This window comes from Palaemon carinicauda, chromosome 40 (assembly GCF_036898095.1).
Source record: "Palaemon carinicauda isolate YSFRI2023 chromosome 40, ASM3689809v2, whole genome shotgun sequence".
In the NCBI taxonomy this organism is placed as follows: domain Eukaryota; kingdom Metazoa; phylum Arthropoda; class Malacostraca; order Decapoda; family Palaemonidae; genus Palaemon; species Palaemon carinicauda.
Genome location: NC_090764.1, coordinates 15,584,348 through 15,604,347, shown reverse-complemented (window position 1 = coordinate 15,604,347; position 20,000 = coordinate 15,584,348). Strand labels below are relative to the sequence as shown.

The following is a 20,000-nucleotide window of genomic DNA, read 5'->3' as shown; positions in this document are numbered from 1 at the left end:
TTAGAATTTAGCGAGGGTGTATTACCCCCGCGCTAGTTAGCGGGGGGTAGGGGAGTGGTAGCTAGCTACCCCTCCCCCCTCACACACCGGTGAACTGCTCCACTTCACTTTTGGCTCGGACGATGGACAGACGTTCCTGTCTTCGTCTACTTGGCAGCCATTGTTTGTCTTTACTTAATCACTTACTTTTCTATTACTCAATATATATGTAAAAATTTTTTCGTGTTTATGTATATATCTGAGTATAGAAATCAGTAAGTTTCCTTTTCAGAGTTTGTGCTTGTGTGTGTAGTGTACGATATCTCCGTGGAGCCCTCGGCAGTTAGGCCACCATGGTGTAATTTCATGGGTCGCGATCGAGTTTGACTACGGTCTTTCTCTCTCTCTCTCTTGAAGTCGTTCACCCTTTTACTACGTTACTTTTACTACGTCTGAGTAGCTTCCTACCCGTGTGGGTGGGGTTGCTATGCCGTACGTTTTTTCTCAATTAGTTTATGAATCTAATTGTATTTGTTGATTTTAAAGCTTTGTAGAACGATTCCTTTCGGGGTTTTCGTTCTTTCTTTAGTGTTCATTTTTAAATTACATAATTACATAGTTACATAATTATAATTGTTATAATTCTGTTTTGGTTACAGCTCTCCTTCCGTGAGTGTAAGTGGTTGTGAGGGCTCGTGTCTGTTGTGTAATTCTTGTGTCCTTTCCCTCGGGATTCCTCTTCGGAGCCTTCCCGGGGGAATGAATGTTAACTAATGATTTTTGTTTTTATTTTCCACAGTTACCGATCTAGTTCGTTTCTGTAATGTGACAACGGAGTGAGCTGTCTTGTTGAGGCCTGGGGATTCGGCTGTTGCTGCCTCCCCTATAGATCTTCGTCAGGGGCGTGTCTCCTTCTCCTGGAAGTACTCCCGTGATGATTGGCAGCTCTCCAGTTCATTTTAGAACACTCAGGAGGCTCGCCTCCTTGGGTGGGGAACTTTCCTTTCGGGGGAAGTTTTCCTGTCCAGGCTTGAGTTTTTCCCCTGTGGGGGTTCTTCTCTTGCCTTTTTTCGTGCGACTATGCTCTTGGTGCTGAGCAGTCGCACCTGCAGTTACGCTCAAGGAGCTGGGCAACTGCAGGAGCCCCTCTTCGGAGGATTGCTCTTTTTAGGTTACTGGCTGACCCGTCTCTTCTACGAAGTGTTTCTCTTTCGTTCGCGAGAGAGTACACTCATAGAGACTCCTCTTCGGAGGACTCTTCTGCTGTTGTTGCTGTTGGCCGCCTTCGCCGTAAGGCTCTCCGTCCGCTACGTCGTAAGGGCCTCCCATCTCCCTATAAGGGTGCTAAGAGGCGCCTTTTTGAATCTCCGTATGCAGCCTGCACCTCCTTCTTGACCTTCCGCCCCTGGTGCAGATGGACAGCAGTCTGACCTCGTCTTCCGACGGACAACGGTCTTCCGACGGACATCGGTCTCCCGACGGACAACGGTCCCTTCGGGGCAAAGGGTTGCCTCCCACGGGGGTTCTTCCCTTGCGTGTCAGGGTTCCCCTGCGCGCCCTTCTGCAGTGTTCTCTCCTTCTCAGTGTTAGCGCACAGGTGCTCTCCTGCTCAGTGTTAGCGCACAGGCGCTCTCCTGCTCATCAGCGTTTTCCTGATCGCTAGCACTCTCCTGTTCGCCAGCGCTCTCCTGATGATCATCTCTGCTGTTCCTGTTGGTTCCTGTTACGCGCCCACGTTCGCCCGCGCAATCTAGAACTTCGGTTCAGGTCTTGGACAAGGACTCTTCTTCTACGCACAGGATTCCACGCGTTGCCTTCTGCTCGCCAGCGACCACAGACGCGTCAACGTTCGCCTGCTCGTCAGCGATCTCCTGCGCGTCAACGATCGCCATCGATCTGCCACGCGTGTCAGTTCCCCTGGACACCATCAGTAGCGATCTCCGGTAGCTGAGTCTTGCCGTAGATCTTCCTCCTGCTCGCCAGCGCTCACCTTTACTTCTGTCCTACTGTGCGCCAGCTTTCTTCAATCGCCAGCGCACATCTGCGCGCCCTTTCCTGCCACGCACCAATGGGCGCCAACGGTTTTTCCTGACCGTCCAGGATCGCCTGATTAACAGTTTGCTTCAGCGCTCACCTTCCTGATGCCCCTGCACACCTTCTGTTAGCGCGATGCGCGCTAACCATCCCTAGTCTCTTACGCGTTAGCGATCGCCTACGCACCCGCGCGATTCTTCGCCTGCGCGCTAGCGTTTTGTTAACGCACCACCGCTCGCCAACGCGCCGTCGCTTGCCAATGCGCCATCGCTTGCCAACGCGCCATCGCTTGCCAACGCGCCTTCACTCGCCCACGGGCCATCGCTCGCCAAGACGGGCCATCGCTCGTTAACGCGCCATCGCTCGTTAACGCGCCATCGCTCGTTAACGCGCCATCACTGCCTACGCGCCATCGGTCTCCCGACCGCCTGCGCTCACCCGCGCGTCCACGTGCCCGTGCGCATGCGCCCGCGCCCACGCACATGCGCTCCAATGTTAGCCCGCGCGCGGACCAACGGTCCTCCGTCGCGCGGACCAACGGTCCTCCGTCGCGCGGACCAACGGTACTCCGTCGCGCGGACCAACGGTACTCCGTCGCGCGGACCAACGGTACTCCGTCGCGCGGACCAACGGTACTCCGTCGCGCGGACCGTCGGTGTTCCGTCGCTCTTTCCCTGGAAGGGTCTTGCCAGGGAGCTTTCCGTTCGAGATTTCTCCGTAGGGCAAGGGGTGACTGGTTTACCCCTTCCTCTTCTCCATCTCGTGGAGAGGGCTTACCAGGTCCTTTCCCTCCTCGGTTGTGACCCGAGGTTTTGTACAAGGAAGCTCCAGGAAGGTCATGGGTACTTTCCTCCTCTCGGGCTCTAGCACCTTGGCGTTTCGTCGCCAAGTTTCGATCTTGCGGGCAAGCTCGAGGTTGGACCATCTAGACGCAGTGTCCAAGGGCTTCCTCTCGAGTGTCTCATCCGTGGATGTCGACAAGCTCAGACACACTTCCATCCCTGGGAAGAGCTTGTTTGTGCCCAAGGACAGAGACATGGACAGCGGTTGTGCGGAGGAAGTCGACTTCCGTTTTCACTCCTCCAAGGCGCTTTCTTCCAGACCCTGCAGGCCTCCAGCGCCTCTTCTTTCAACCTCGTCGGCCTAAGTTATCGGACCGGCTACGGCAGCTAAGACAAGGTGTCCTATAGCAGTCCCCTCCTGTTAGGGACAGGTAGCACGGGAAGCTCTCCTGGGGGGCATAATCCTAGAGGGAGCGGCAGAGTTCACAAACTCTAGGATTGGCAACTCCCCCTTGCAGGTCTCACGCTGGGAGGATGCCTAAGGTTACTCATCCGGATAACAGCTTCCCGATGCCGATTCCTACACGATCTCCGTGATCAGCCAAGGATATCGCGCCTCGCTCTTACCATCTTTCCGTCACTGTCATCGAATTCAGTGTCATTGAACCTCTGTGCCATGGGGTCGGCAAGAGTTTTGCCCGTTTGGGCAGATTGATCCATGCCTTAGGAGAAGGTCCTCCATAGGGTCGTCGACGGCTTCACCCCCCGGCTTCTTCAGTCGATCCTTTCTCGTAGGAAAGCGTCTGAGACGGGAATTCCGTGGTCGACCTCTCAGCTCTGTTCAAGTTTGTCGAACAAACTTAGTCCAGCGTGGGACAGCAGAATCAATCAGACTGGTAACGAGGCGGCAGGACTCCTTAGGCCCTGGATCGGAATGACGGGTACTTCCAGTTTCCATTCCATCCATCTTCCAGGAAGCTCTTGGAATTCAGCCTAGACTTAAGATGCGGTGTGGCGATCCCGCCGCGGCATCGCAGGATTTTCTCCAAAGAACTCTCCCTGCTTTCCTCATGGCCGCTCAGAAGCAGGCTTCCGCCTCCTTAGCCTTTTGGAGGTCTGGTCAACTCCGGTAGGCTCGGGTTCGACCTTCTTCGACGCCGGGACAGGCTTCCGGGTCCTTACCATGAGTGAGGGATCATGGTAATTTGCTAGGAGCCTTCTCTACTTCTGCCTCAACATCTGGGGTATCTAGCCATGATATTGAGTCAACGGCCTTACCACGTTGGAAACACCGCTTCTCGTCCGATCAGCGAAGTTAAGCAACGTTGAGCTAGTCAGTACTTGGATGGGTGACCGCCTGGGTACGCCAGATGCTGTTGCCTCCTTCTCCGAGCCTTCCCTTCAGTTGACTGTGGCAAGGCTGAGGAGAGTCGCAGTACCTGTTCTCAGTCAAGCAGAGATTTCAGCCCTACCTTGGAATGTTTCCTGGGTCTCTTTTCCTCATTGACCCGTCTAAAGTCCCGAACGGTCGCCTCAGGATAAGTTCCCTGTGGGGCAGCCCAAGTTCCGGTGGTATCAAAGCAACGATTAACCGGACTTTCTGGCCCCTATGGGACCAGTGGATCGTTTAGACCTGCAATGGGTGTTGACCTATGGAACCTCTTGATGGTAGTGGATATTCTCGTCCTTTCCCCACATTTTGATGCTGTTCTCGGACTCGTCAAAGAAAAGGGGGGGCCACATGTTCCGGTTCAGGCCTATGGTCAGGACCTGAAGGATACCTCTCCATCATTCAGACAGGCTTAGGGGCCGTAGTCTGGCCCCTCTACAGATCCTACAGTTCCTGCCGAGTCGCTCCGTGCTCGACGACTTCATGGTACTGGCGTATTCCAACCAGCAAGGGACGCATTTTCATACCTTCGCATATTGCAGTGGAGATACTGAGATGATCCGAGGTCCTCTCTATACCACTATCGGCCCGTTCATTCTGGGCAGAGGAATGTTCTCTCCGACTATCTGAGCAGAGCCTCGTAGATAGAGGGTACCTGGGGGTCTTTGGCCTTTAGTAGCCAGCAAGTCCTGGCCTGGGGGACCTGATCGCGACAGCCTGGAACTTCAAGCTTCCGCTGTTCATCCCCCCAGTCTCAGACCCCAAGACTCTTTGGCAAAATGCTTTCCGATGATGGTGGGACAACATCGACGCCTGCGTCTTCCCACCATTGTTGTCTGTTGAGAATGGGTCTCAACAAGACCAGGTTGTCTGTCAACCTTTCATTGGCCCTGAGAGCTCCACTGTGACTATACGCGGAACGGTTTCCGGACCTTCTGCATCCCCTGACGGAACTCCCGGGAGAGCTTCTCCCTCGGCACAGGCCACTCAAACAACCACACTACAACATGGCTTCGGCTTCGCGCCTGGAGACACTACGCCGCCTCCTCAAGAAGAGACAACCCGCTACAGTCGCGGAGCGGAGGTCGCGTCACCTGCGATAGTCATCCGCAGGGGTCTACCAGGCGAAGTGGAGAGTCTTCTGTGGTTGGTGTCGTGGGAGAGATACCTCTTCCCTTGAGGCCTCTTCTCCAGCAATAACGACTTATTGCTTTTCGGCGGGAGGAAACTCCTTTCCGCTCTCGGCAATGAAGCCTGTCGCTCAGCCTTTCTCTGGCCTTCAGGCTGAAAGGAATAGACTTTTTTCCTTCCCGCTGGACCTTTCTTCGCTCATGCGAAGCTGCGAACGTCCCTGCCCCCAGTCGGAGTGAGACCTCCTCCATGGAGCATGGTAAGGACTTTTTAGTCCCTTAAGAGATCTTCTCAAGAACCATTACGTCAGGCCTCTGATCGTATTCCGTCTTCGGGGACGGTGCTCCTACTCACTCTGGCCTCGGCCAGTGTGTAAGCAATCTTCTTGGTCTCATATGACTCCGCCCTTTCTAAGGGATAGGGGAAGGCAACATTCAGGTTCGCTCCTGAGTTGTTTGCTAGACTCAGAATCTTGGGGTCCCGGCCCTTCGGTCCAACTCCTTCAAGATTTCGAGTCACCATTCTGTATCAGATGACCCACACCTTCTCTTTCTTGCCAGTAAAGGAATCGAGGGGTTATCCTTGGGAACAGCTGCAGTTTGTCCTCACGTGCAGCCGGGTTGGGAGCACAGGAAGGACACAGGGGAGAGTCTCCAGTATACCTCTTCAGCTCGGACTCAAGGACATTCATCTCGACCTGAATCCAGACCCTCCTCCATCACGTCGCCCTACAGCACGATGTCGGATACATCGCAACGTCCCTCGCCTTCGAGTAGAACTCCTCTGTGACGCAGGTGCTACAAGCTGGAGTCTGGAAGCGTCTAATGACCTTCGCAGCCCGCTTCCTGCAGGACGTGACCCACAGGAGTATCGATACGTTTCTATCGCTCTGTGGTGGCTACACAACAGCTGGTCTAACCTCAGGCTCCTTTTTGGACAGGTAGCAGAAGGTTGGGGGCATTGTTATCAGGTTTTAGTCTGCATGAACGAAAGAAGTATGTCTGGCCCTTACTTCTTTCTTCATCGTCCCCTCTACTGGGGAAGCAGCATCCTGGTCTCTGCATAGCTGACCTCAAACCTCTGCAGGTAAACCATGCTTCCTTGTGTTCCGAGTATTGAGTCATACTGTCGCGTCCCCCATACCCTGACGAGGTGGTATTGGGAACGTCCTAACCCAGAGTTCCTTCTGGAACTCCAGGTCAACTGCCTAGGACGGGTCACACTTCTTCCTTCACACACGGTTGCTGTGGCCTGATTGGTAACGTCTCTGCCTGGTATTTGCCAGTCGGGGGTTCGAGTCCCGCTCAGACTCGTTAGTGTCATTAGTGTCTGCAACTTTACCATCCTTGTGAGCTAAGGTTGGGGGGTTTGGGGGAGCCTATAGGTCTATCTGCTGAGTCATCAGCAGCCACTGCCTGGCCCTCCCTGGTCCTAGCTTGGGTGGAGAGGAGGCTTGGGCGCTGATCATATAATATATGGTCAGTCTCTAGGACATTGTCCTGCTTGATAGGGCAATGTCACTGTCCCTTGCTTCTGCCATTCATGAGCGACCTTTAAACCTTTAAACCTTTAAACACGTTTCCTTGCGGAGCAAGGACCTTGTGAGGTGCAGGGACTCCTTTTCTCGAGTGCGACTCACTCGGATTTTGAGTCCCCGGGTAAAGCCAAAGCCAGTATGGCTGGGGACTTTCCACCCTTCCTAAGGGGTAAGTCACCCTTTGTAAATAGCGTGGTTTGTATTTCGGTTACGGAACAAATGACAAATTCGGAGATAATTTGTATTTTTCCTAACCATACAAACCTTGCTATTTACACATATTTGCCCGCCAGCCCTGTCCCCCAAGACAAGTCCTACCTCTAAGTGAAGTGAAGCAGTTCACCGGTGTGTGAGGGGGGGAGGGGTAGCTAGCTACCACTCCCCTACCCCCCGCTAACTAGCGCGGGGGTAATACACCCTCGTTAAATTCTAATGGCTCGCCATTTCAGCTACGCTAAAAGGTAAACCCAATATAAATAGCTAAGGTTTGTATGGTTAGGAAAAACACAAATTATCTCCGAATTTGTCATTTTTCCTACGCCTACATGTCGACTATATCCTCTTGCATATTGGTGTGGTTTTGAATGAGAAAGTAAGACATTTAACCGAGAGATAAGTAGGGCAAGAATAGGATTACCGGTAGTTGTTTTTTTTTCACAATTTTGCAAGAAGAGGTTCTTTTTGCATTTGTTGGAGTATTGGCTATGTTATTTCATAAGGCAAATGTTTTTGTGGTAGCTCTAGCCCTGGTAATTACTGCCCAATTTCTATAACTCATTATCTAAATGTTTTTAACTATGCAAAAGTCTATAAATAGATATGCTGAAGATATTAATCTGTTCCTGAGTTTACATTTTTGCTTTCACAAAGGTCTTAATTATGTGATGTTCTTCTTACAATGCTGTACTGAAATCACATCCTTCCAACACTAGCACGCAAGCTTTTAATGAAATACCTAATCCTATGAACACGCGCACGCCAACTTTAGAATGTTCTTCATTAAGAGAATTGATTCGTGTTCCCCGGATAGTGCGAATTCGAAGATCATGAGCATGCTCTGCAGGATTACTCATCTTGGCGCGTAATGCGCAAATACCTTAAATGTGTGTGTAAGAAAATCCAATCTCTCCTATTCCCTTGCTAATATTCCAGAGAGTAAGTGATAACAACTCACGCAAGTGTGTAACTACCAAGGAAGGAAACTATTCCCATAAAAATACCCGAGTTCAAATCTCGGAATGTGTTCAACTGCGATGACGAGGTGGAGTGCCGTCTTCTGAGTAAGGCATACAGTACTGCAATAGGGTAAGAGGTGTCATCAAAACTGATTAGATGTGTTCTAACTTATCTCGAAATCCTATTCAAAGTTCAGTGTAGGAATGTATCTTCTTCGTAACCCAAGGACCACCCTTATGCATTTGACTTGATGGAAACTATAGAGACTAGTAAAAGGGTTATAAGTGTTTGAAAACCAGGAGAATGAAGAAATATATTTTATGTTTAAGGGAAAAATGAAAGCTATTGATTTATTTAAATATTTTGGATTAAATATGACCGATGGTAACAGGATAAGGGAAGAGGCAACTCATAGAATAGCTGAAGCACAAAAGATTATAAATAATTGCATTTTTGTTATAGGCCAAACCAGGATTGTATGAAGTGGTTGTTGAACCAATTCTTATATATAGGATTGAAGAGGATTGGAAATTTATGGCATTATACCACAATCATAATCAGACATTACTAGTCCACTGTAGAACAAAGGCCTCAGACATGTCCTTTCGCTCTCGTCTCTTTATGGTATTTCTATGCCAGTTTATTCCAGCAAATCTTTGTAGTTTGTTAATCCATAGTCTTCTCTTCCTTCCCCTGCTTCTTTTGCAATCTCTAGGGACCTATTTTGTTATTTTTAATGTCCATCTATTAATTGCCATTCTCATAATTGTATCTGGCCTGCCCATGTCTTATTTCCTTTTCTCAATTATTAGAATATCCTCTACTTTAGTTTGCTCTCTACCTATGTTGCTCTTTTTCTGTCTTTTAGTGTTAATCTCATAGATTATTCTATCCATAGCTCTTTGAGTTGTAACTAGCTTATGTTCTAAGACTTTAGTAAGGCTCCAAGTTTCTAATGCACAAGTTAATACTGGAACTATCTGATTAAATGATTTTTTTTTTTTTTAAAGAAAGTGGCATTTTACTTTTCATAATCTCATTTTGTTTACCAAAAGGTCTCCATCCCATGCTTACCCTTCATTTAATTTTGGGTTCATGTCCTGGGGAAACACTGCCTGTTTTAAGTACAGTACTGTATGCGCGTTCATTAACAATCTCTAGAGATTCGTCCATAACCCTTATTTGTAGTTTGCATTTTCATTGAAGACTATTTTAGTTTTACTCATTAATTTTCAGTCCTACATTTCTGCTTTTGCTATTCAAATCATCCATCATAGGAGTGGCTAAATGGTACAATTAGTGAAATGATAGGTCAATGTTTTTATTTAGGATTGGTTTATGTAAATTCTGTAATTCAAGAGGAGTTCGGAGGGAGGAGAGAGAGGCCTAGAAAGGGCTTGTTAGATGACATGAAAGAAATACTGTATTTTGAAAGGAAAGATCCTGGTATCCAGGAAGTACAAGTATATAAAGATGGAGGAAGAAGGTTTATACAATGCTCATGGACCTTCACTTTAGGTGTATGCTTTAAATTAAATAAAAATAAATTAGAAAATTTAGGTTGAAATCTCTGGATAATTGCATTTACAATTGTTGAAGTCATGGTTCTTTAGAAAGGTTACGAAGTAGAAGCAACTCATTTTATATACTGTCTTATCCATACAGCTTTGTCTGCTGAAACATCCTTGCAGGTGAGAATTATATATCTTAGATAAAATACTGTTCTTTGTTAGTAGACAGGAAAACCTAAATCTGGTTGTCATAACTTTCAAGTTGTGTGAAGAAGTCTTAATGAATAAAAAAGATTATATTCTGTGAAAAAAGGTAAAATGGTAATTTAAGAAAAAACCAATATTGTTGGTAGGGTTCTTGTAAAAATGTTTTTCAGCCTCATTGGTGACCAGTCTCTAGCATGCATACTTCTGGATGGTGAAGCATGAGATTTGTTGACCTTTCTCTAAGAGGAAAATTTCAAGTGGGATACTATAATTGTTTAGTAGTTGTCTGTAGTGCAAATACTGTATTGAGATTTTTACCTAAGGATGTGATGTTTAAGAATGTTGGCTAATATTGATTATGATATTACACAGGTGGTATCAAGGAGAACTTGGTAAGGTGGCAATGGCAAGGTCCCCACCACATATAACAAAGGAAGAGTTGGTACGCCTTATGAAGTGGAAACTTTCTCGCGGTAAATTTCGACCACGCTTAGTGGAATTAGCTGGCTCTAATAGTGAGGAACTTGTGAAGACTGCTTCTCAAAAAGGAATCAAGCTAGCATTAAAAGATAAAGTCAAGGATGCTGTTAAGGAATTAGGTAAGTTTTAATACTGTGTAGTTTTCTAATTTTCTAATTTTTTGTAGTTTTAATTATTGTACATACCCTTTTTGCTTATCATTAGTGCAGAAAGCCAGGAGAGCATGAAGAAAGTGAAGAAAGTTATTTATATCTATAAATCTTACCCTCAAATCATAGGCTAATATTTCATGAGTGCAAACTTCATGACTTCATTAAAGAAATAAGAATTATAAAATATTTCTCAATGCCATCTACCTACTCTGTGGAGCTGCTGTGATGCCAATTCCTGATAGGTAAGTGAAGGGAAACTGGGCCATAGGGTGCACCAACAAAAAACATGACTGATTTTATTGTGCATACTGTAACAGTAACATCTAGATCATGACTTTCAGACCATGATTTTGGTTTACACCTGTTGATGTTTTTATAATTGTTCCAATATTACTAAGCCCCATAGAGGGTTAGTGCACGTCTTTTGGTGCACTGTATGGATTACTTGAGGGTCTTTACTGTGTCCCTTCAGCCCTTAGTAGCACTTGTTTTACATCCCTTTACTTTACCTCTGTTCTTGCTCTAGTTCTTTCCTTTTGCTGTCCAACCCTTTTTAACATTTACGTCGGTCTAATTTGGGTTTTACCTTAGAAGCACTTTGGTGCTGAATGTTCTTCATAGACCCCAGCACTTATCCATATAGCCCAAATCCGTATACAGTATTCAATCAATCATTACTCAGATTTGTTTTTTCTTGGTAATTTATCTAAATATGATCTTAAATGCAAGATAAATAAGTTATATCTGAATACAGTTAATCGTTTGATGTGGTTCATGCAGGGACACCAATTGTTCATTAGTTATTCATTGCCCTTATTGTGTAGATCATTATGATGCCGAGATGAATGAATATCTTAAATTAGTCAAGTATTGGGTATGAGAAAGAGATGCAAAGCTTAAGAGCAGATATTTGGGTAAGACAAGTGATTTGTCAAACTTAGTTGAGGGCACTGAATTTTGCTATATTGGCAGCCCAGAATTTAACAATTCTATTCAGAAGTCATCCCAGCTGTTTGTGATAAAGAGTGATTTTGGGGTTATTAATAATGTAGTTTCTTTGTCCAATAATGTAAATTGGATTTTTTATAGTTTAAAAATATAGAAGATAATCCATCTGGCCGAATGGATTCCATAGTTATTACATAAGTTGTTTTTGATACAGTACTTTATTGGCTTTTTTCTTCTTTTTGTTGAGGACAATGGTATAGATGCTAGCCTAACCTCACCTAATATCTTAAGGTTTGGTGTTTCTTTGTTTATATAGACTAGGTCGTTATAAAAAAAATAGAACAGCAATAGAACAAATTTCTGAATAATTTTTCTATAATCACTTGACAATTAATAGAAATATTTTTTTTGAAGGAAATGTACATTGGTGCTGTAGTTATCTGTTAATTATACATACATACATATACCAAGGCACTTCCCCCAATTTTGGGGGGTAGCCGACATCAACAATGAAACAAAACAAAAAAGGGGACCTCTACTCTCTACGTTCGTTCAGCCTAACAAGGGACTCAACCGAGTTCAGCTGGTACTGCTAGGGTGCCACAGCGCACCCTCCCACATTATCCACCACAGATGAAGCTTCATAATGCTGAATCCCCTATTGCTGCTACCTCCGCGATCATCTAAGGCATCGGAGGCAGCAGCAGGGCCTACCGGAACTGCATCACAATCGCTCGCCATTCATTCCTATTTCTAGCACGCTCTCTTGCCTCTCTCACATCTATCCTCCTATCACCCAGAGCTTCCTTCACACCATCCATCCACCCAAACCTTGGCCTTCCTCTTGTACTTCTCCCATCAACTCTTGCATTCATCACCTTCTTTAGCAGACAGCCATTTTCCATTCTCTCAACATGGCCAAACCACCTCAACACATTCATATCCACTCTAGCTGCTAACTCATTTCTTACACCCGTTCTCACTCTCACCACTTCGTTCCTAACCCTATCTACTCAAGATACACCAGCAATACTCCTTAGACACTTCATCTCAAACACATTCAATTTCTGTCTCTCCGTCACTTTCATTACCCACAACTCCGATCCATACATCACAGTTGGTACAATCACTTTCTCATATAGAACTCTTTTTACATTAATGGCCAACCCTCTATTTTTTACTACTCCCATAACTGCCCCCAACACTTTGCAACCTTCATTCACTCTCTGACGTAAATCTGCTTCCACTCCACCATTTGCTGCAACAACAAACCCCAAGTACTTAAACTGATCCACCTCCTCAAGTAACTCTCCATTCAACATGACATTCAACCTTGCACCACCTTCCCTTCTTGTACATCTCATAACCTTACTCTTACCCACATTAACTCTCAACTTCCTTCTCTCACACACTCTTCCAAATTCTGTCACTAATCGGCCAAGCTTCTCTTCTGTGTCTGCAACCAGTACAGTATCATCCGCAAACAACAACTGATTTACCTCCCATTCATGGTCATTCTCGTCTACCAGTTTTAATCCTCGTCCAAGCACTCGAGCATTCACCTCTCTCACCACTCCATCAACATACAAGTCAAACAACCACGGTGACATCACACATCCCTGTCTCAGCCCCACTCTCACCGGAAACCAATCACTCACTTCATTTCCTATTCTAACACATACTTTACTACCTTTGTAGAAACTTTTCACTGCTTGCAACAACCTTCCACCAACTCCATATAACCTCATCACATTCCACATTGCTTCCCTATCAACTCTATCATACGCTTTCTCCAGATCCATAAACGCAACATACACCCCCTTACCTTTTGCTAAATATTTCTCGCATATCTGCCTTACTGTAAAAATCTGATTCATACAACCCCTACCTCTTCTAAAACCACCCTGTATTTCTAAGATTGCATTCTCTGTTTTATCCTTGATCCTATTAATCATTACTCTACCATACACTTTTCCAACTATGCTTAACAAACTAATACCTCTTGAATTACAACACTCATGCACATCTCCCTTACCCTTATATAGTGGTACAATACATGCAGAAACCCAATCTACTGGTACCATTGACAACACAAAACACATATTGAACAATCTCATCAACCATTCAAGTACAGTCACACCCCCTTCCTTCAACATCTCAGCTCTCACACCATCCATACCAGATGCTTTTCCTACTCTCGTTTCATCTAGTGCTCTCCTCACTTCATCTATTGTAATCTCTCTCTCATTCTCATCTCCCATCTCTGGCACCTCAACACCTGCAACAGCAATTATATCTGCCTCCCTATTATCCTCAACATTCAGTAAACTTTCAAAATATTCCTCCCATCTTTTCCTTGCTTCCTCTCCTTTTAACAACCTTCCATTTCCATCTTTCACCGTCTCTTCAATTCTTGAGCCAGCCTTCCTTACTCTCTTCACTTCTTTCCAAAACTTCTTCTTATTCTCTTCATATGACTGACCCAGTCCCTGACCCCACCTCAGGTCAGCTGCCCTCTTTGCCTCACGTACCTTGCGCTTTACTTCCACATTTTTCTCTCTATATTTTTCATACTTCTCTACACTATTACTCTGCAGCCATTCTTCAAAAATATAATAAAAAAGCAGGTTTGATGCATGTGTTCCATGATCAGCAGTAAAACAAATAAACATGGAGACATAGGTTCTCATAGAATGTGTGCATGTACAGTATGTCCGACGGTGGGTATGCATCTACTGAGGGGAATCTGATGCCTTGTACAGTAGTTAGGGGATTAACGTGTCATGACTTTTGCTCGTCTTAAGGACAAAAGTATACAGTATTGACCTTTTCTGGGTTAATTAACAGTCGGTTATAAGGGCTTCTGCCCTTCTAAAGATGAGTTTCCTGTTAAAGGACGATGGTTTGTATTCGTGTAGGAACAAATCACAAATTTGTTCAAAATCCTGAGGGTCGGATGATTCACTCTGTGGTCATCTGTTCATGTAACCGAGAGTACTATATAGAAAATTTATTCAGCTTTCTATTGCAATGTTCCGTTCATTTCTATCTTTACTCTTTTGTTAGTTATGCTACAAAACTTCTAAATAAGTAGGTTGACGCATGATGTTATTGTTCCCTGACCAAAACTCATGAGCCTGACAGCAATTTTGTCATGGCTGGGGTGACCAGAGAGTTAAGTTACACTGCTTGCCTCAACCAATACGTTAAGGTCAAAGTGAGGGTTGCTCTATCGGACAGGTGGGTGGGACCTACCCTTCACTAGCCAGGCAACTATGTTTTCCTCGCTGAAAATGCCGTTCCAGCTTAGCTGAAGTTGAACTCCTATTAAAGGACTTAGCTTTGTTTGTTTAGGAAAAACACAAGTTACTTTTAATATTTGATAATTTTTTTTTACAATTGTTAATCTGTGCTGTAGTTGTATCACTATGATAGTGATTATTGGGAATAAATTGTGGTCGGTGTTTTACAATAAACTTACAGCAATGATATCCCGTACAGTGCGTAAGTTAATTAGTTTTATTTTGTAGGATTTGAATGCCATACCCACACATTTTGGCTTTTTGACTTTGTCTATTACTGCTTACACCTGATATCAAATTATTATACATTTACTGAACTTTTATAGATAATTTTACTTTGCTAATTGAGCCTTTTTTAAACAATGGTATTGATGCTTTATAAATATTTTTACTTTTGCTAATTCAGCCTTTTTGTTTGGAAACTGGTATTGATGTTTATCATACACTGAAATAAATATCGAAGGTTTTAATTTACTTATACTGTAATACTTTATTTACAGTTGTCCTTAAAGGCATAGGACCTGCAACTGCATCAGGAATACTTGCTGCTTGCGTTCCAGAGAAATGCTGTTTTTTTGCAGATGAAGTAGCACATGCCATTCCATGTTTAGCTACCCTTAAGTATAATATGGAAGAGTATATACTGCTCAATCATAGTCTGGAAGAATGTGCACAACGCCTCAATAAGGAACTGATCAAAGGAGATGAAGTAAGATTATGAATTTATGCATGTGCCATGTCTATTACTTGTAAGTTAGAAATATGCAGACTTTTCATATTTTATGTTTTACAATAATAGCTTAATACTTTTAAATTACTCAACTTTATTTAATTATACAAATATATTGAATTTATAAGTGACGGGAGGAGTGATACAAAATATAAATAATACATTTACAGTAATCCCTCCCATACAGATATTATACTGTATATCCAACGGGGGTATGACTAAAGCCAAATGTACAGATAGGGAAGATTAACATAGTCTACAGTTACCCCACAATTATTTGTTCTTACACAGATATAAACCCATGGCCTTTAATAAGAGCATGATTTCAGCGAAGCTAGAAACAGCTGTTAAAGAGGTTTCGGTAGTTACTGGCAGGTAATTCCACCTGTCAGTACGCCAGTTCGTCACATTTCGGTCTCCCTAACATAGCTGCTTCAATATTTTCTCTTTCTATTTACAGTGTGTTAGCTGTTCTCAAAATGGCGAAGCAGTGTGTAGGCATGCAGCCCTGTACTAGTCACTGGGCAAAAATGTTATCTTCATAAACTGGAGTAACATTGACCCCCATTCCTTGTGTCCTGCGTGTGGTCTTTCCCCTGTAAGGATGTAATGAATGGGCATCGCTGCAGTGGGTTCAATATGGCAAGAGTTGGAAGAAAGCAGATTGTAATTCTTCACCATCAGGGGCCTCCCTCGAGGTTGAAGAAATCCGGTATCCTCTTATTTTGCCCTTGAGCCTTCTTTGTATTCCACCCGGGGGAGGCAGAACGACCTAAGTCATCTGTATTTGCTATCAGTCTGAAGGGGTTGTTCCTGATTTCCCCCAATGGATCAGGTAATCCTGCAACCTGGCATTGTCTTAGCCAAATCCTTGACTCTTAAAGTTATTTTAGGCTTGAGGCGTTTTGTCCATGAAAAAGCTGCGGCAAGTACTCACTGGGACTTCACAGTCTCACGTGGCTTCCACTTCTGCTGCTGCTGCAGAAGCAGTGCCTAATGTGACCCCTTGAAGCCTGGCTCTGACTACTGTAGGTACAGTTGATGATAGGTTGTCACCTTAAGTAGCTCCGTCACCCATATGACAACGACTAGTTAAGGAACAGGCAGTTGCGTCCCCTTTCCCCTCCCAAGGTCATTACGATCTTTCCTTAGGAATCGGTCTCACAGGAGGCTACCTGTTATCCACCTCCCATTGGTGAAACAGTAGTGCTTCTCCTTTGCCTAACCAGTGGCTTACCATTCACACAAGTGAAATTTGTGCCACCAGGAATAGTCCCTAGTTGACATTGCTTGCTTGCTTGTTAGATTGCCCCCAAAACAGTTTTGGAGCACAGGTTCTTGTGATGGCAGACCTTAAGCTTGGTTAACAGCAAAAAGCACACTCACTCTTCAGTGAAAAGAGTTTTATGATGACACTACTCCTCTTTCTTGTGTACCCTCTAAGGCACGCTTGCCTACAAAAGTGTATCGTTCCCTCGGATATAGAATTTTCACATGGGGTTGAACCTCGTGATAGTGCTTGCCCCAGAGTGCACTTTTGCTTCTAATGAAGTTAGATCTCGTGGTGTAGCCTTGCCTGCGCTCTTGTGCCTCAAACGAAGCTCTAGATCTTGAAGTAGTTCCTCACGCACATGCACAAGCTTCATGGCTTACTAATGCATCAGAAGAAGAGGTAGAACTCTTGGATCCTCATTTTCTCACATGAGCTCACTCTAGTGTAATTACGTCCCTAAAGAAGAGTTAGTTCTTGAGGTTGATCCTCAACCTCACACACGTTCTATGTTTCTTGCTCATCATCCCAGAGCATACCCACTTCTTGAAAGATGAATGCTATCATGAGGTTGATACTCATTCTAGCTTTTGTGTTAAGGCACACATGCAAATCGCGCAGGGTTCACACCTTTACGATGAAGAACTTATAATCGCGTGCATGTGCCCCAGGACTTTCCTATCCATAAAAGATCTAGAGTACATCCAGTCACCTCTTGGTAACATTCCCGCATGAGCAAGCACACCCTCTGAACTACAGTTGTGAACATATAATGTTGCCATCATCTGGTGAAGAATATTCACCAGAGCATTCACGTAACATGGTTTGTGCACGCTATACAGGTAGTCGTCAAGTTATGACTTCAACTTTACAACCATTTTTTTTTTTCATTGTGATGGTGTCACAAGTAGTACACTAATAGGACAACTCCTTAGAAATAATAAATTTTCTTGTATAAAAATTAATTTATATCGGTAAGTTAGTATTTTATTTCATTGATAATATACAGTATCCATTTTAAATAAAAAATTTATTAAGAAAAGTTTTGATATCTTTAGAGTTCATACTGTATCATGTCTGGTGATGTCACATTTGTGGCAAAGCCGCCTATAAAGAACGGGCAAATCGAAGGGTTTCCTTTCAATAGGCTATCGATTAATATTAGTAGTCCCATAATCAAAACATCGAGTAATGATAAAAAGTATTTAATGTGTCTGTATTGGTTTAAAACTAATGTAAATTTGACTATAACTAGGATGATATTTATCTAATAAAAGTACACTGACAGGACATATTTTCTTTTACGATATAAAAATGAAATACTTTTCCTGAGTAGGAAAAATAGAGAATGGATTTACATATTTTGCAAGTTATACTTTGCCGAGTTCTTTTCAATGCAAACGTCCGATGACATCATATTTCAGGAGGAAGGCAAGTGGCAAATAGTGTTTTCCTATCGGTTCATTACCTAGTAATCTTATTCCCATCGTCGAAACATAGAGTAACCACCTATTTACCTAGGCACTTCCCCCAATTTTTGGGGGTAGCCGACAACCAAAAAAGGACTTTGCCTCTCTACCCTCCTCCCAGCTTGATGAGGGATTCAGCCAATTTTGGCTGGTACTGCTAGGGTGCCACAGTCCACCCTCCCCCGTTATCCACCACAAATGAAGTTTCATACGGCGAATCCCCCTACTGCTGCTACCTTTGCCGTCACCAAGGCGACTGGAGGAAGCAGCAGGGCCTGCCAAAACTGCGTCACAATCGCTCGCCATTCATTCCTATTTCTAGCACACTCATTTGCCTCTCTCACATCTATTCTCCTATCAAAAAGAGCTTTCTTCACTCCATCCATCCACCCAAACTTTGGGCTTCTTCTTGAACTTCTCCCATCAACTCCTGCATTCAGTAGCTTCTTTAGCAGACAATCACTTTCCATTTTCTCTACATGGCCAAACCACCTCAACACATTCATATCCACTCTAGCTGCTAAATAATTTCTTACACCCGTTCTCACCCTCACTACTTCGTTCCTAACCTTATCTAAGCGAGATACACCAGCCATACTTCTCAGAACACATTCAATTTCTGTCTCTCCGTCACTTTCATTCCCCACTACTCTGATCCATAGATCACAGTTGGTACAATCACTTTCTCTTGCAGAACTCTTTACATTCATGCCTAACCCTCTATTCTTTACCATTCTCTTCACTGCCCCCAACACTTTACATCCTTCATTCACTCTCTGATGTACACCTTCCACTACTTAAATTGATCTTCAAGTAATTCTCCATTCAACATGACATTCAACCTCGCACCACCCTCCCTTCTCGTGCATCTCACAACCGTACTCTTACCCACATTAACTCTCAACTTCCTTCTCTCATACACCCTTCCAAACTCTGTCACTCATCGACCAAGCTTCTCTTTCGAGTCTGCAACCAGTACAGAATCATCTGCAAACAACAACTGATTTACTTCCCATTCATGATCACTTTCGTCTATCAGTTTCAATCCTTGACCAAGCACTCGAGCATTCACCTCTCTCACCACTCCATCAACAAACCAATTGAACAACCACAGCGACATTACACATCCCTGTCTCAGCCCCACTCTCACTGGAAACCACTCACTCACCCCATTTCCTATCCTAACACATGCTTTACTGCCTATGTAGAAACTCTCCACTGCTTGCAACAACCTTTCACCAATTCCATATAACCTCATCACATTCCACATCACTTCCCTATCAACTATATCACATGCTTTTTCCAAAACTCATACACCAACTTGCCTTTTGCTAATTATTTCTTGCATAACTGCCTAGCTGTAAAAATCTGATTCATACATCCATACCTCTTCTAAAACCACCTTATACTTCTAAGATTGCATTGTCTGTTTTATCCTTAATCCTATTAATTAGTACTCTACCATACACTTTTCCAACTACTCATTATTTTCCATTTATCATTCCATTGTGCTCTAATAAATACATACATACATATACCAAGGCACTTCCCCCAATTTTGGGGGGTAGCCGACATCAACAAATGAAACAAAAACAAAAAAGGGGACCTCTACTCTCTACGTTCCTCCAGCCTAACAAGGGACTCAACCGAGTTCAACTGGTACTGCTAGGGTGCCACAGCCCACCCTCCCACATTATCCACCACAGATGAAGCTTCATAATGCTGAATCCCCTACTGCTGCTACCTCCGCGGTCATCTAAGGCATCGGAGGCAGCAGCAGGGCCTACCGGAACTGCATCACAATCGCTCGCCATTCATTCCTATTTCTAGCACGCTCTCTTGCCTCTCTCACATCTATCCTCCTATCACCCAGAGCTTCCTTCACTCCATCCATCCACCCAA

At 44.3% G+C, this 20,000-nt stretch overlaps 1 protein-coding gene and 1 pseudogene across 4 annotated transcripts in view; both read left to right on the top strand.

The window, feature by feature from the left end:
• LOC137631547 (phospholysine phosphohistidine inorganic pyrophosphate phosphatase-like) overlaps positions 1-20,000 on the top strand; it is a 197,866-nt gene that overhangs the window by 173,291 nt on the left and 4,575 nt on the right. For all 4 annotated transcript variants that reach the window (XM_068363333.1, XM_068363334.1, XM_068363342.1 and 1 more), the window contains exons 3-4: positions 10,120-10,346; positions 15,130-15,338. In XM_068363333.1, the coding sequence (XP_068219434.1) occupies positions 10,120-10,346; positions 15,130-15,338 (436 nt within the window). The remainder of the gene's footprint in view (positions 1-10,119; positions 10,347-15,129; positions 15,339-20,000) is intronic.
• On the top strand, positions 4,060-4,177 carry LOC137632081 (5S ribosomal RNA; annotated as a pseudogene).